Here is a 14892-nt window from a genome sequence, read left to right as displayed (position 1 = left end):
TTGCAAGCAAAAAAAAGTTAGTTTCAATAAAATTTAATAAAAGCAATATTGATGTTAGTATTCTTTAATTTATGTTCTTGTCTTACTCAATTAGCGGCCGATATTGTTGAATTAAAACATCAAATTTTGCTCATCGTTTGCTTTAGACATAACTTAGCAATCAACGAAATTAATTCGGTCAAGATATCATCTTATTCGGCAATTAAGTATATCCAATTTTGTTTCTTCTCTGTTATTTTTATTGAATTATGCATGAATCAAGCTAATTAACCAGTCTTCTTCAGTGCAAACGTCCATGAGTGGCATCTCCCTGAATCCGTGTCGTTGTTTTGAATCCACAAATTCACATCCAAAAAAAAAAAAAAATTGAAGTATCAATAATTCTTCGATTGTGATGTGAATGAAAAAAAAAAGACAAATCTGTATCGAAAAGAGGCACGACTCTTTTATAAAATTTGAATTTGATCATATAAAATGGTAAATTACATCAAATTTGAATTTAAGACGCACAATTATTTACATTTAATAAATCATCTCTTTTTTTTCAATAAATGTGAAAAGGAATTCGAATTTTCCACGTGTAATAACAAAATATCTTTTTTAATACATTTAAAAATTTCTTTCCGTTGATCATTTTTGAAGCAACTAAATCTCTTATGGTGATGGACATAATTATTGATCGAATATTAACTGCTAAATGGTATAAATTTTTTCAACCCAATTAAAGTCAAAACCATACTATACATTGCAAGTTGCGAGTCCTAAATTTAAGCAGTTAATTAATCTATTGGTATTATATAGTAAATGAATCAAGTATAATTATTGATGAACCATCCATTAGTTCTTACGAGCAATGACAAGACATGTTATTAATTGAATGATAATTAGATTAAAGTTATCAGATTAATCATCAATCAAAAAAGTCAATACTTCTCTCTGTATGAATACGACAGACCTAATTTGGGGTACTAATTTTTTCATCCACATTCTGTATGTAAGAATGCTATCAACTCATTGGTATCTTATGATTTCATTATTCCGCATCAGCTCTGAATTAAAATTAAGCAACAATACTTCAATTCAAATATGCCCTTCTGATAAGGGCATATCAATGGTTGGAACTCGACTCTTTTTATGATAGAAGTTTATTTGACTTTCCGCTCTTCGGTTAGAGTAGATTTCCATCCAATATTGAGTGAGAGTCGTTGTTCAGATTGTGTCATACTAGAATTATGAAGTAGAATCTCAATTATTATCTGGTTGTAAATATATATATATATATATATATATATATATATATATATATATATATATAATTTTTTCTTTTGTTAATTCGAAAATTCTTAAGACTTTTACGGTCTTGCTCATGTTATAATTATTTATTGGCAATTTTAATGTGTTTTGAAACGACAGGGCTTTGACTTTTAAAATGAAGTTAGCCTAACTCAAACCCTAGCTAATTAGTGCCTATATGTATACATTTGAATATAAGTAGAGATTTTGTAGATTTTTTTTCCTTGTAAAAAAAAAGAAAAAGTTTATATTCTCTTGTACTAGAAATTAAAGTTTTTGGCGCGCTGGCACATATGAGATGAGGGAGAAAAAAATAAAAGACATTTCGTAAATATATATATATATATATATATATATATATATATATATATATATATATATATATATATATATATTACCAATCTTCAACAAGAAATTGAGGTAATTTTCGAATCCGATGCATGTAAACATAATTAAGAACATATTGGCTTTCATTAATTTGATGAAAAAGTTGAAACCGTTGTAACTTATTCTAGTGTGTGATTAGAAAATAAGGTTTAATCGAGAAGAATAATATTTGATAATGGTCACTGCTAAATATATATTTATGAGTAATGATACAGCCACAAACTCTTGTACAAATTTATTTTGTACAAACTGATGTGACATGATAAGATTGGTTAAATTAAATATCACTTGACCCACATGATTTGTTTTTATTAATTTATATTTTCATTCAACCAATCTTATCATGCCACGTCAGTTTATACAAAATAAGTTTGTACAAGAGTTTGTGGCTGTATCATTACTCTATATTTATATACATATATAAAATACTCCATTGGTACCAATATTTTTGGCAGCAATTTAGCTGGAAGAGAATTAGAGAAATTAAATATATGAACTATTGAAGTCATTCGAATACATATAAAAGAAAATTAATTCATCACTGGAAACAGCAAAACTTCAATCATGATTGTTTTGTTGGTTGGCAATGTGAGGGAAAATAAAAAACGAGTGAGAGGTATCTTAATTGAGAATAATATATTAATTAATAAAAAAATTGTTAGTGCGGAATTAAGTACTTTGAATTTGGTTACATTACATAAATAATTTTGCAACTTGTTGGCTTGTTGCAAATAGGATCGATAGTAATACAGAAAATTACCCTACCATCTTTCAACTTGTAAATAGTAAATAGAAGACTCTGTTATATCAGACTTTTTTTTTACCCATTTTTATGGTAAATATTAAGTTGAAATTCTTTTTTGTTTTGGTAAAATATTAAATTTGTACGGGGCTGTGACTACGGCGGCGTATACTTTAGGTATCATGAAATGGTAAGATTTTGTTGATTTTTATTGACTTGATGTTCACATTGTGAGATAATATTAGTTTGTAGTTTGACCTAAGTATGTTTGGTTTTGGGCTCACTCACACATTAGATATATAATTTGCAAAATTAATGCAAGTATTATTACTACAAACAAAACTACACCAAAATAGAAAAAAAAAATAATTCTTTGAAACCTTGCTTAGAGTATTATTTATTAGTCGCATGAAACAAAGAGAGATAATTTCTTTTCTTCCTTTCTTTCCTGCAAATAAAACTTTCCCAAGAAAATTTTACTGAAAGTTGCTGTCTAATAAGGATCTCAATTGATATCCAAATCTAACCTTCAATCTTTTTCTGACCCAGCAAACAAATTAAAAAGTGAACAGGTTTTGTCTGCACACACGAGTAGTGTGTCTGCGTCTCACTTATTGGAATAATTAACTACATGCTTACATACATTATTGATTATACGTACATGCTTTCACCTTCCCCGCAAGGAATCTTAAATCACCAGACAAAATTAAATAAATGAACAAATAAAAATAAAAATAAAAATAAAAATAAGCACGCAAGTTCTGAGGGACCAATGAAGGCCCCCTAAAAAAAAAAAAAAAAAAAAAAAACAAAACAAAACAAAGTGGTCATGGATTTTGGATAAGTACTTTCTCTACCTCTAGACTTCATCTTTTTATAGCATAATTAAAGAGCAAGGTAGGAATGAGATGTAATGTAATGTAAGAGAAGATTGAGAGATTTTTGCAAGAGAGAATTAGCGAGAAGTTAAGAGAGAGAGAGAGAGAGAGAGAGAGAGAATCAGACTCTCTTCTTCTTCTGCTACTTCTTCTCTTCGCCATGTCCACATCACAGCCACCATTTTCTTTCTCCTCTTCTTTTCTTCATGCTCAAATTAACTTTACTTGCTCATGTAAAAAAATTATTGTTCCATCAACATTATTATTATTATTATAAATTATAATCCTGTTTGTTTTGTTTTATTATATAAACCCATTTCACATTTTCCCAAAATTTGCAACCTCCCAAGTTTGCCTTTGCTGTTCATTCAAGAGCAGGAAAGACATCTCCATTCTGCAATTTGCACCAGCAGGCAGAAGCAAAAGCAAAAGCAAAAAGCAAAGCAAAGCAAGGCAAGGCAGCAGACAAACAAATACCCACCACCGTTATCATTCTTGTACCTTCAACAATGCTTCTAAACACCTGCATTCTCTTAGAATGCCTCTTCTTCCTCATTTTCTCCTCTTCTGCTACAATTTCTTCCCTCAATCTCACTTTACCCCATCAGCATCCTGACCCTGACGCTGTTGCTCAAGATGTGCAAAGGTAAGACCTTACGGTAAACTCCTTCTGGGTTTTGCCCATTGTGTGATTTTAAAATCTTCAAACTCAGATTCCAAAAGATCCCGTTTTTGGATTTTCTTTTGCCATTATAGGGTTTCCAGTTGTGCGTAGGTAAAGGCTTCGGACTCTCCACACTTCAAATCTCTAAAAAGTCCATCTGGGTTATGCTCATTTTATCATTTCAACGAATGGGTAGCCCTCCTTTTCCAAGATCTTCAAGCTCAGATTCCAAAAGATCCCATTTGCTGGGATTTCTTTTGACACTATAGGGTTTCCAGTAGTGCACGGGTACAAACTTCAAACTCGCTACAGTTCCAACCACCAAAAACCCCATCTGCGTTGTGCTCATTTTGTCATTTTGACAAATGGGGTTTCCCTCCTATTCAAACATTTTCTCCAGTTTCCCTTTGCGCTCTCACATTTTCTTAGAAAACTAACAGAGCATTCCTCTGTTTTCCCCTGTTTCCCCTGCTTTTAAACGCGAACTTTCTCTCACTTTCTTCCCATTTTCTTGCAGGAGAGTTAATGTATCTCTATCAAGAAGACAAGCGCTCGCCATTAACGCCCAATGCCAAACCGGAAACCCCATCGACGACTGCTGGCACTGCGACCCAAACTGGGCAGCAAACCGGCAACGGTTAGCCGACTGCAGCGTCGGCTTCGCCCAAGGTACCCTCGGCGGCAAAGGCGGCCAGATCTACGTCGTCACCGACTCCTCCGACAGCGACCCGGCGAACCCCACGCCGGGCACCCTCCGCCACGCCGTCATCCAAACGGAACCCATCTGGATCACCTTCGCCTCCAACATGCTCATCAAGCTCAAACACGAGCTCATCATCAACAGCTACAAAACCATCGACGGCCGCGGCGCCAACGTCGAAATCACCGGCAACGGCTGCCTGACGCTCCAGTACGTGTCCCACGTCATCATCCACAACGTCCACATCCACCACTGCAAGCCCTCGGGGAACACGATGATCGCCTCGTCGCCGACCCACGTCGGGTACCGGGGCAAGTCGGACGGTGACGGGATCTCCATATTCGGCTCGCAGAAGATATGGGTGGATCACTGCTCGCTGAGCTACTGCACCGACGGGCTGATCGACGCGATAATGGGGTCCACGGGGATAACGATCTCCAACAATTATTTCTCGCACCACAATGAGGTGATGCTGCTGGGGCACAACGACAAGTACGCGCTCGATATGGGGATGCAAGTTACCATTGCGTTTAACCACTTCGGTGTGGCGCTGGTGCAGCGAATGCCACGGTGCCGGCGCGGGTACATACACGTGGTCAATAATGACTTCACCTCATGGGAAATGTATGCTATTGGCGGTAGCGCGAACCCCACCATTAACAGTCAAGGGAATCGCTACACCGCTCCGCCCGATGATAATGCCAAAGAGGTATATTTTCAAATTTTTTTATTTTTTCAGATATTTTTGTTAAAAAAAAAATTGTAATTGGTCAATTTCCTTTTGTTATTTTTCATGATTCTGAGGTGGGTCCGAGGGTTTAGGGTTTTGGTGTGAAAAATGTTCCTTTTTTTTTTAATAATGAAATTGTGAAAGATGAATATCTGAAGTGGCTGCCAGCGATTAAATTTCTTTTTACCGAATCTTCCCTGACAACGTCAGTCGTATTCAAGACTTTTTAGTTACCCAGTTTTCCATTCTGTTCACTCGCTTTCCCGAGCGCGTCTGCACATCGTGACGGTGATTGTTGAATTCAGGTGACGAAGCGCGTGGAGACAGACGAGAGTGAGTGGGCGGGCTGGAATTGGAGGACGGAGGGGGACGTAATGGTAAATGGGGCATTCTTTGTGCCGTCAGGCGTGGGGCTCAGCACGCAGTACGCAAAGGCCTCGAGTGTTGAGCCCAAATCAGCCGCCCTCATCGACCGGCTGACCATGAACGCCGGCGTCTTCGGTGGGCCCAGGTACCGTTTCCTTTTCCTAATTTACCCTTGACCCTCTGGTTAACTGAAAAAAACTGTCAGCCTTTTGACTGCGGGTTAGGGTATTTTGGACTTTTGGGTCAGAAACCTTGGTCCTTTCTTGTGAGTTATGTCAATTACAACTCCCCCAAATAATTGATGACCATTAGATTCGAAACCGCTCACATTAAAATTAGATTAGGGAGTTAAATTGTATTCATGTAAACATTGCCAACGAAGCGATTCTCTTTCTATAATATTATTATGTTTTGAATATTGCTGTGTAGACAAAGGTATTTTGTAGCCACTCTAGGAAGTTGGCTACGTTATTTTTTTTCTTAATTAGGAAAGTGGCTATATAAAACGTCGGGTAAGGTCTTGAAATATACCTTTCTTTTTGTAATAAACTAATGAGTTTGATAAGTCCAAGATTCAACATTTAATAAACAAGTGGGAACGGTTTGTTTCTTTGGAATAGTGGGTAAACGTATTAGTAGGTATTACTGTCTAACTTTTGGCTTTACTTATGGGGTAGCACGTGACCTCTGTCGAATGATCATGGCTTGTGCCGCATAGAGATTCTGGCATAGCCGAGCAGAACAGGCAAACAGCCTTACAGTTCATTTGTCTTTGCCCCTGGTTGCCTTTCCAGTTCTGCATGGCCAAAGCCAAAGTCAAAAAATCTCTCTTCATAGATTATTATAAGATCTACCCATGTTCTGCAATTGCATCATAAATGCAGTTTTGATGATATTCCTTGACCTCATGGGACCATTTTAGCTTACTCCTATTTGTACACTCACTGCCCCCAACTAAAATTTTTTCCTTTTTCTTTTTTGTTTTTTTTTTCAACCCACACTTAAATTTGAAAACTACCCAATAGCCCGGTCCAGTGTAGGAAGATGTTCGAGTCTCTTATGTGTATTAGGATCAATTTTCTTTTAAGTATTAGAAAACAGATCCGATATATTCTACTCCCATATATTAAAGACTACACTGTGGATTTGTAAGTATAAGTAAATTTGTTGTATGAAATATCAAAGTGAAAACAAACCCCCCATGTTCAAACTTTGGGAGTACCTTTTAGTTCAAGATTAACTAATCTTTAATCATATGCACATAATGGGTCTATAGGGGATAATTACTTTTTTTATATGATTATGATTCTCTCATGATCTTTAATAAATTTGATTTTTAGTATATCTTGTACTATTTATATTTTAATGTTAGTGTGATTACAATGTAATTATTTTTATTTTTTAATTTATTAACCACCAGTCACTTGAATAAAAATTTTCTACTGAGGGATCCTGATTGGTCTCTATTTAGATGAGTGACATTGGTTGTGTCTTTTTCAAAAAGGCCTGTCAAAGTGGGGAGCACAAGAAAAAGCGCATGCATGTGGGTTAACAGAGTAAAAAGTGCAGGTTACAGAGATGGCCTTTTTTGAGGATGATTGTAGTTGTTAGGCCGTAGGAGAGCCAAACCGCCAAACCTGGTCATGTTTTAGTGGGTGTGTTGTTGTGTTTTAATTTATGGTCAGATGATCTGGGTTTATATTCTCGTCAAATTTCAAAGTGCTTTCCAGCCAGTGAAAGTGGGGCCCTTTCATATGCTTTTTCATGGTTCTGGGCTCCATTTCTGATGCATGACATAAATTATACATGAACCACTAGCTGCATCGCTCTTGGGAATAACAAAACAAAAAAGTGCTTCCTTGTGACCCGTTTCCCGCTGCCTTCTATTGACTTTTGCTATTTCCATTAACTACTTTTTACGGAGCTGGCTAAGTTCCGGATTCTGTAACTTACAGATCTTAACTTTAGCCAACTCCCGTACACACCCATTTGCTGGTTTTTCTCTCTCCTCAGGACATGTGTGTTCTTCTCATTGGGTGTGTATGTTACAGATTCTGTAACATAGCGACCTCCACTTTTTACTATAATCTATTGTGACACTAATTTTACTTCAATTAAGGTTTGGTTACTTCAATTAAGGTTTGGTCCCTTTCTAGTTACCATTTTCATGTTTGCTAATTGCAGCTCCTTTTCATTTTTGCTTTTTTCGAAGTTCCAACCTATCATTATGAAATACAACTTGCAAGCCCTGCATGTGATACTTTGAATAATTCCTTCATGTTGGTAAATGGCAGAAAACAAATTCTGAAGAAACTTGTTCTGAAAATTTTCCTCCTAGTCTTTGAATATTCTGTTTTCCCATAGTTTTTTTATGTAAGATGGTGAAAGCACTGTGGCCTCAGATAGCAAGTTGCTTATGAATCTCATATCATTAGAACATTTGTGGCCAAATTGATAGTTTGAAAATACATTTTTTTGTCGCATTGATGGTCTCATGCTTTTCTGGATATAGTTGCTAGTTCCATGCTTTTCCATTTGGCACATGTTCATAGTTACACTTGGAAAAGAAAATCTTCAAAACAAACTTGAACATCGTAAGATTAGTTCTATTCTGTTTTGCACTTTTATAAATTTAACCCATATGCAGCCTCAAATTTCCAACAAACTTTTCCTTATCTTTATATTGTAGATGCACTCTCACATTGTCTCCTTGTATCGAAAAATAGGCACTTTAGCCCCACAGACATTCTACTATTTTTTAATGAAGCTTTATTCCATTTCAACTAGTTATAATAAAATTTTATAGCATTCATATGGTCTAGAATATCTAGTTATGTGCAAGTTGATATTATTTTAAAGCCAACTTTCCTGTTTAGTCATGTGCGTTCTGTTGCATCATCTTTTCGACGACGTACACTTATTTGGATCCTTGAATTATTCTTCACAGGGATGATGAAGGGGAGGGCAACTCTTATCCCGGATTCAGCGGCGGTGGGTCCGGCAGCGGCGGCACCAACCGCAACAACGGTGATGGCGACTTCTTTGGAATGGTATTCGGGAGCGGCGCGTCGCGGCTCCCACCACCCTCTCCTTCAACCTCAATCTTTTTGTCTCTTCTAATTATTTTGATTTTGTACACTATCACCAACCATGATGCTCCATTATCATTACAATTATTATTGTTATAGAAAATTATAAAGCAAGATAGGGGAAGAAGAAAATGAAGAAAATTCATTGCTGCATAGTTTCATTGCATTATTATTATTAGCCTACTACCACCACTACTACTAACATCTAGCAATATAATTAATTATGGAGCCCCAACAACATCAGAGGTGCGTGTGATATTTCTAACATGTGTAGGCCCATGTTGCTGGGTCATTACAAAAAGAGAAAAAAGAATGTAAATGTGATTAATGATTGATTCTCTAATGACTCTGCTGACAAACAAATATTGAAAGTAAATAATATTGACAAAAGATAGGATATGGGTGGAATAATTGGATTCCCACGTCGGTTTCGTCTGATTGGTGCTTTTCGATCTTTTCTTTTTTCTTGAATGTGATTCTGCATAATTTTTCAATAATGAAGAATGGATTTAACATGGCGTGCGTCTTTGTCGGAGAAAATTGCCAAAACTCAAAAAGAGAGTGAGATTGAGGGTGAGGTGTGAAAGCATTTGTGCATGCATTGATTAACTCATGCTTAGACTTAGTTGCTTACATAATAATGGTGGCCAATTTTTGTATCAAGAATCAGAGGGAAGGAGTCTTGAATGACTTAAGGTTTGTCTCCTTGGATAGTTATAGACTCATTATTTTAGAAATTGACGTAAAAAATTTTATCATTTAAAAATAAACATCCAAAACTCTCTTTTAAAAGTGAATCTCGTCTATTTAGATAACGATAAGAGCATACAATAAAATTAGCAGAGATTATAGCACATTAATTTTGGTGGACATTGTAGTACATTAATGTCCTTATCTCTATTAAAATAAATAAAAATTACTAACCTAAGAGATTAGTTGTTCATTTCTGAAATAAAGAGTCCATAAGAACAAACTTAAAAGTTTGAAGTAAACAAAAAATAATAATAACTTATTTAGAGTTAGGTGTGTTCATCTAATAACGACTTATCATTCGACAGGTCTGATGGATCCTTTGTTGAGATCCATATTTTTTATTTAAAATTTTTAAACTCTGTCAAGTGAGATCCATAGTAAAACTCATCAAACTTATTTAAGAATATTTTTAAATAAAAAATGTTATACAAAAGACTTTAAAAAGAGTTTTTAATTTTAATAATTTTGTAAAAATGAAATTGTTGATCCGAATTTTGAAAAGTTGTGGACCACCGCTTGAAAGTAGGAATTGTGTCTCATGTCACTGTGATCCGATCTGTGCACTTGTGATAATGTTTGATTTTATGCATTTCTATTGAACGGTCGACCAATCATTTCCCGTATTTCACTTGGCACAATGTTTAGATCAAACATATCCACATATAAATTGGCTTTTGACAGTCCTACCATTATTTTATAATTTTATTTTATTAATTTAATATTGTAAATAATAAACTACAAGTAAAATGAAAGAAATTAGAAAAAAAAACAAGGTAAATGACTTAGAAAGCGCTTTAGAGGTCAAAAGCACTTCCTCTAGAGGACCGCTGGTTTTGGCTCTACTCTGAAACTGAGAGGTTTCTACCTTCTATGTGTTCTCGTTGCACCCAGAGATAAATATTTTAGAGCAAGGACCACATGGGTCTGCACTGCTTGGAGCTATACTTCCTCTCAGCTTGACCACATATTCATATTTATCCCCGAATAATCACCAGAATATCATCGTCTCAGTGAGAGAAATCTAAAATTCCTTATGTAATTGCAAATGAATGCATTCAAACAATCCGAGTGCTTTAGCATCACCAGTTTTCTCATAAAATTAATCCATAATTCCAGCCAAGAATCCCGCCTACGGTTATTAGTTTATTGGATAAAAGCTCGTTTAATTCCTATATTTCGATGTTAATATTTATTTAGTCCGTGTATTTTTAAAATATCTTAAAACATCCATGTCGTTAAATTCTTGACACTCCTATAATTATTTTTTTGTTCATTTTGACTTGCTTTTACAGTACTGTCATTTTACAATAATTTTTTTGGACATTAATAAAAAGAAAAAAAAACTACCAATTTAACAAAAAAAAATAGAAACAAAAAAAATATATTAATCTTTGTGGAACACTTTATTGAGGAGTTAAAATATTAACTTTTTTATTAATGTCCAAAAAAATTGATAATTTAATTTTTTTTATAAATATTAATTTTTTTGGACATAGTGAGTTTCGACAAAGATTAATATGTATTCTTTTTATTTTTATTTAATTTTTTTGTGTTAAATTGGTAATTTAATTTTTTTTGTTAATGTCCAAAAAATATTATTGCAAGAGGATAATATTGTAAGAATAAACCAAAAAAAACAAAAAAATAATGGGAGTGTCAATAGTTTAACGACAATGATATTTTGAGATATTATTAAAACTACATGAATTAAACATACTCCAACCTCAAAGTATAAAGACTAAACGAGTTTTAACCTTTAGTTTACTAGTTACTATGCCAAAAGAATACTACTACCTGCAAAATCACAAAGTTGAGGCTGATAAAGCTATGAGGAGGGAATGGGATCAGATACATTAATAATCCTAAATGAAATGATAAACAAAAGTCGTTACAAAATCTTTAATAAGAGATATGTTCTTGTAAATGGCAACAATATGCAAGACAAAACCTCATAGGTTTTTCCTCATTTCTTTTGATTTTGCTAAATTATACCACTCAGCCTTAGTCTGACCTCTTTATATGAATGAAATCAAAGAATAGTTAACCTGAAGCCCTAAAACAATGTTTAATTTTACTCTATCTACTCGATTACCTATTGTTGCTCTTTGACTGAATGAATTCCCTAACCGATCAATTAACCATAACGCCACTGCCTGCGGCAACTGCTTCCAGTTTCTTCCATATCAGTTCACGCTGCTCTTCTAATTCTTGAGCCCTGGCTTCTTTCTCCTCGTACTGCCTCTTGCATTCTTCAAACAAGTGAGCATCCATCTCCTCGAACATCCTCCGAACATTGGCACTTAGCCCATGAACTGCTTGATTCCAGTGACTTCGCAAGTTCTTCTCTAATGGATTAAGGATTAGTGGGAAAAGTAAATTTCGGTTCTGAGAAATCAAGTCTACCATGTGTTCGTTGTTCCACAAGAACAGAGCTCGTTCTGCAACCTGTCATGAGTATTTATAACAAAAAGCACTTTCTAAACAACATCTTCCTACAGAGGAAGTTTATATATTTTAAAAAATTCATGACTGATAGAATAAACAGCATCTAAACACTGAAAACAATGCAGAGAAATAACCAGAAAACATGAATACAGTCAACATCAGAAGCAGCTACAACTTAAACTTGTAAAGCCAGTCAAAATTCTCATCAGAGTTACATATTTTGATGATGACAGTAGATGCCTTACCATATAAGGAATGCATAGATGCTCATTTACTATAGGGATAGAAAATCTAATGGCATGCAAATATGATAAGAACGTTCAAACTACAGAAGAAAGAAAAAGTTTAATGACGTGTCCACCTTGCAATGCAGCCAAGCCAAATATCTAACCTATTCAATGGTCAACGTCAATATATCACCCTGCTTACTTGCATCACCCACATTACTGTAATAAAAAATGATGTAATCTTATAATTCAAATCCTAGACTGATGACAAAGATTGCAAAGGTAAAATTCAAAAGCCTTAGGAACATCAGGATCTTAATAAATCAGAACTATTCTGAACAATGGAATAGTTATCTCAGCAGCATAATGTAAATCTAGAAATTGAGAAAATAAAAATTCCATTATGTGTTGACTGCATGGCAACTGAAAATACACTTACCAAGATAATAAGATAATCTAGTCCTAAATAAATCACAATGTTACATGAGTGCAAGACAGACCTGCAAGCGAGACTGCACTGCAATAACATGACATATAAATCAGAGAAGTTACGATGATATGAACCTGGAAGTGAGGGCTAGTAAGGCAGCGTCCAATCTGTCTGAAAAGAGGACCCATGCATTGTTGAAACTCTGCAGGATGCGTCACATCCAAAACTTCTTCTAGTTCTCCAAGGAACAAAACTTCCTTTTGACAGTTCGTCACTGGCCAATACCTCAACAAGCCCCTAATGACCGTATCCGCCAACTCGTAATCCTTCTCAACAAACTGTACAACACAATAAGTCAACTGCTGATGGTACAAAGCAACACATTTTGGCTTATGTAATGGTAACATTGCCCGAACAAGAAGCAACTTATGTTCCTCTTTCATCGGCAATGCAAACCCATTAATTATACTCCCTAAAATCTCCAATAGCTCCCCAATGCCATTATGTCTCTCCGTCTCGAAAATAAACCTATAAAACACATTATTTATCCCAGCTCTAATGAAGGGCCGATGTGACATGAACCTTCCATATATCCTATGAAGCACCATTTTCAAATACTCCCTCTCTCTGTGATCCTCTGTATCAAACAGATCGAGTAACTTCAACACAAATGTATGATCAATATACCTTTTGGCAATCTTTTTGTCAGCTCCATTTGACACAATGTACCTCAACAGAATTTCATAAACCAACTGTAAATGTGGCCAAGCGGGCTCCAACCACGCATCCTCCTCATCCGGTTCCCCCACGTCGGGCAAGGACCCCGTGTTTTCATGAAAAGCTGGTGGCAAAGCCCTAAAAATATTAATTGAAATCATCCTCATCAAATTTTCTTGCATCTGTTCATTAATTTTACTCGAATCTGACTGGATAAATTTCACCAACTCTTGCAAATTCCTATGCTTAATCTCTTTCTCGCGTGTCATTTTCGAAGGATCGTTGAAATCACACAACACGCAACAAAGTTGAGTCTTTTTTATGAACAAATTCAGCTTTTCTGATGATGGCACGTCATTAAATTTCGGCAAGTTCTGAATCTCGTACTTAGGAATTATAGGGCTGGGCTGAGGTAATGGTGATAGAATCGGGGGCTGCGACTCAAAATTTGCCACAGACGAGTGATTCACCGTCACAAATGTTTCATTGGAAACAGATTTTGATCCCTTTCTGTGTCCACGTTTGATAATTTTGTTAAACATCTTTTTCTATTCTCAACTCGAAACCCTAGAATTTGGGAATTTTATTATAACCAACGGCTGGTCGAATCAAAATCCTAAATTGAAAACCAAAATAAGAAAAAATAAAAATGTGTGATTGAATGAATGAATGAACGAATGAAAAGGAAAATGGAAATTGAGAAAGTTACCGCTTTTGGGAGCCGAGATGTCGGAGGAGAGAAACCATGAGAATGTAAGGGCGTTTGGCTGACGAGAAAGTGAGGGAAAATAATGGGAAGATTTGAGAGAAAAAGAAAAATAGAGAAAATTTTTATGTAATGTGAGTGGCTTAGTGTCTGTAAGGGGAGAGATGGAATAATAACTGAAAACTGGAAATTTTGAAATTTGATTTTCTGTTATTGACTTTTTTTTTTGGTCGTTGTGTCTGTTGTGTTTTGTTTTGTTTGAAATTTATTTATTTTTAACAATTTTGTCACGTGACAGTTATAGGGTAGTGCTTACTTTTTAAATAATTAGTTTTTTTTTCTTTAGTTTAAAAGAAAAAAAGGAAAACTTAATCTGGAAACATAAAATATTAGGGTCCCCTAACTTACATTTAATGTAACTTACGGTCAGCCTCTGAAATTTCATCAACCCCCTATCTTCTATGTTATTTATATTTTATTCATGAATATTATAAACTTTTTAAATTATAAACTTTCGTTTAACCCCTTATATTCAATTTTATTTTATTGAAACCCTAGAGTATGAATTCGCCCCTATAATTTTAAATTCTCAAATTAACCTCTATTTAATTAAAAAATATAATTATTGTTAAATGAATTATAATTATAATTATTATTTTATTATAATCATAAATATAATTATATTTTTAAAATAGATTATTGTTATTATTAATAACAAGAATAAAAAGAATTATAATTAATTAATCTATTAACAATTTAATAATA

The 14892-nt window shown here is 34.7% G+C and overlaps 2 protein-coding genes across 3 annotated transcripts; one reads left to right on the top strand and one right to left on the bottom strand.

Moving 5' to 3' along the window:
* The first annotated feature begins 3292 nt into the window (after positions 1-3292).
* On the top strand, positions 3293-9004 carry LOC18044292 (probable pectate lyase 13). 2 transcript variants are annotated; one of them, XM_006436460.2, is made up of 4 exons: positions 3293-3946; positions 4482-5373; positions 5700-5905; positions 8708-9004. In XM_006436460.2, the coding sequence occupies exons 1-4, from the start codon at positions 3810-3812 to the stop codon at positions 8946-8948; spliced, it is 1476 nt and encodes a 491-aa protein (XP_006436523.1). In that variant the 5' UTR covers positions 3293-3809; the 3' UTR covers positions 8949-9004. The 2 variants fall into 2 exon arrangements, with proteins under 2 accessions (XP_006436523.1, XP_024041579.1); XM_024185811.1 differs by lacking the exon at positions 3293-3946 and adding an exon at positions 4162-4252.
* Positions 9005-11705: 2701 nt separating this feature from the next.
* Positions 11706-14298, bottom strand: LOC18044291 (serine/threonine protein phosphatase 2A 57 kDa regulatory subunit B' beta isoform). Its single transcript, XM_006436458.2, has 3 exons — positions 14131-14298; positions 12839-14037; positions 11706-12047 (listed from the first exon to the last, which is right to left on the bottom strand). The coding sequence occupies exons 2-3, from the start codon at positions 13961-13963 to the stop codon at positions 11733-11735; spliced, it is 1440 nt and encodes a 479-aa protein (XP_006436521.1). The 5' UTR covers positions 13964-14037; positions 14131-14298; the 3' UTR covers positions 11706-11732.
* Between the last annotated feature and the right edge of the window lie 594 nt (positions 14299-14892).

Source organism: Citrus clementina, unplaced genomic scaffold, assembly GCF_000493195.1.
Source record: "Citrus clementina cultivar Clemenules unplaced genomic scaffold, Citrus_clementina_v1.0 scaffold_4, whole genome shotgun sequence".
NCBI classification, from domain to species: Eukaryota; Viridiplantae; Streptophyta; class Magnoliopsida; order Sapindales; family Rutaceae; genus Citrus; species Citrus x clementina.
Note: the sequence above shows the minus strand (reverse complement) of the source record. Positions and strands in the feature narration are given on the sequence as shown.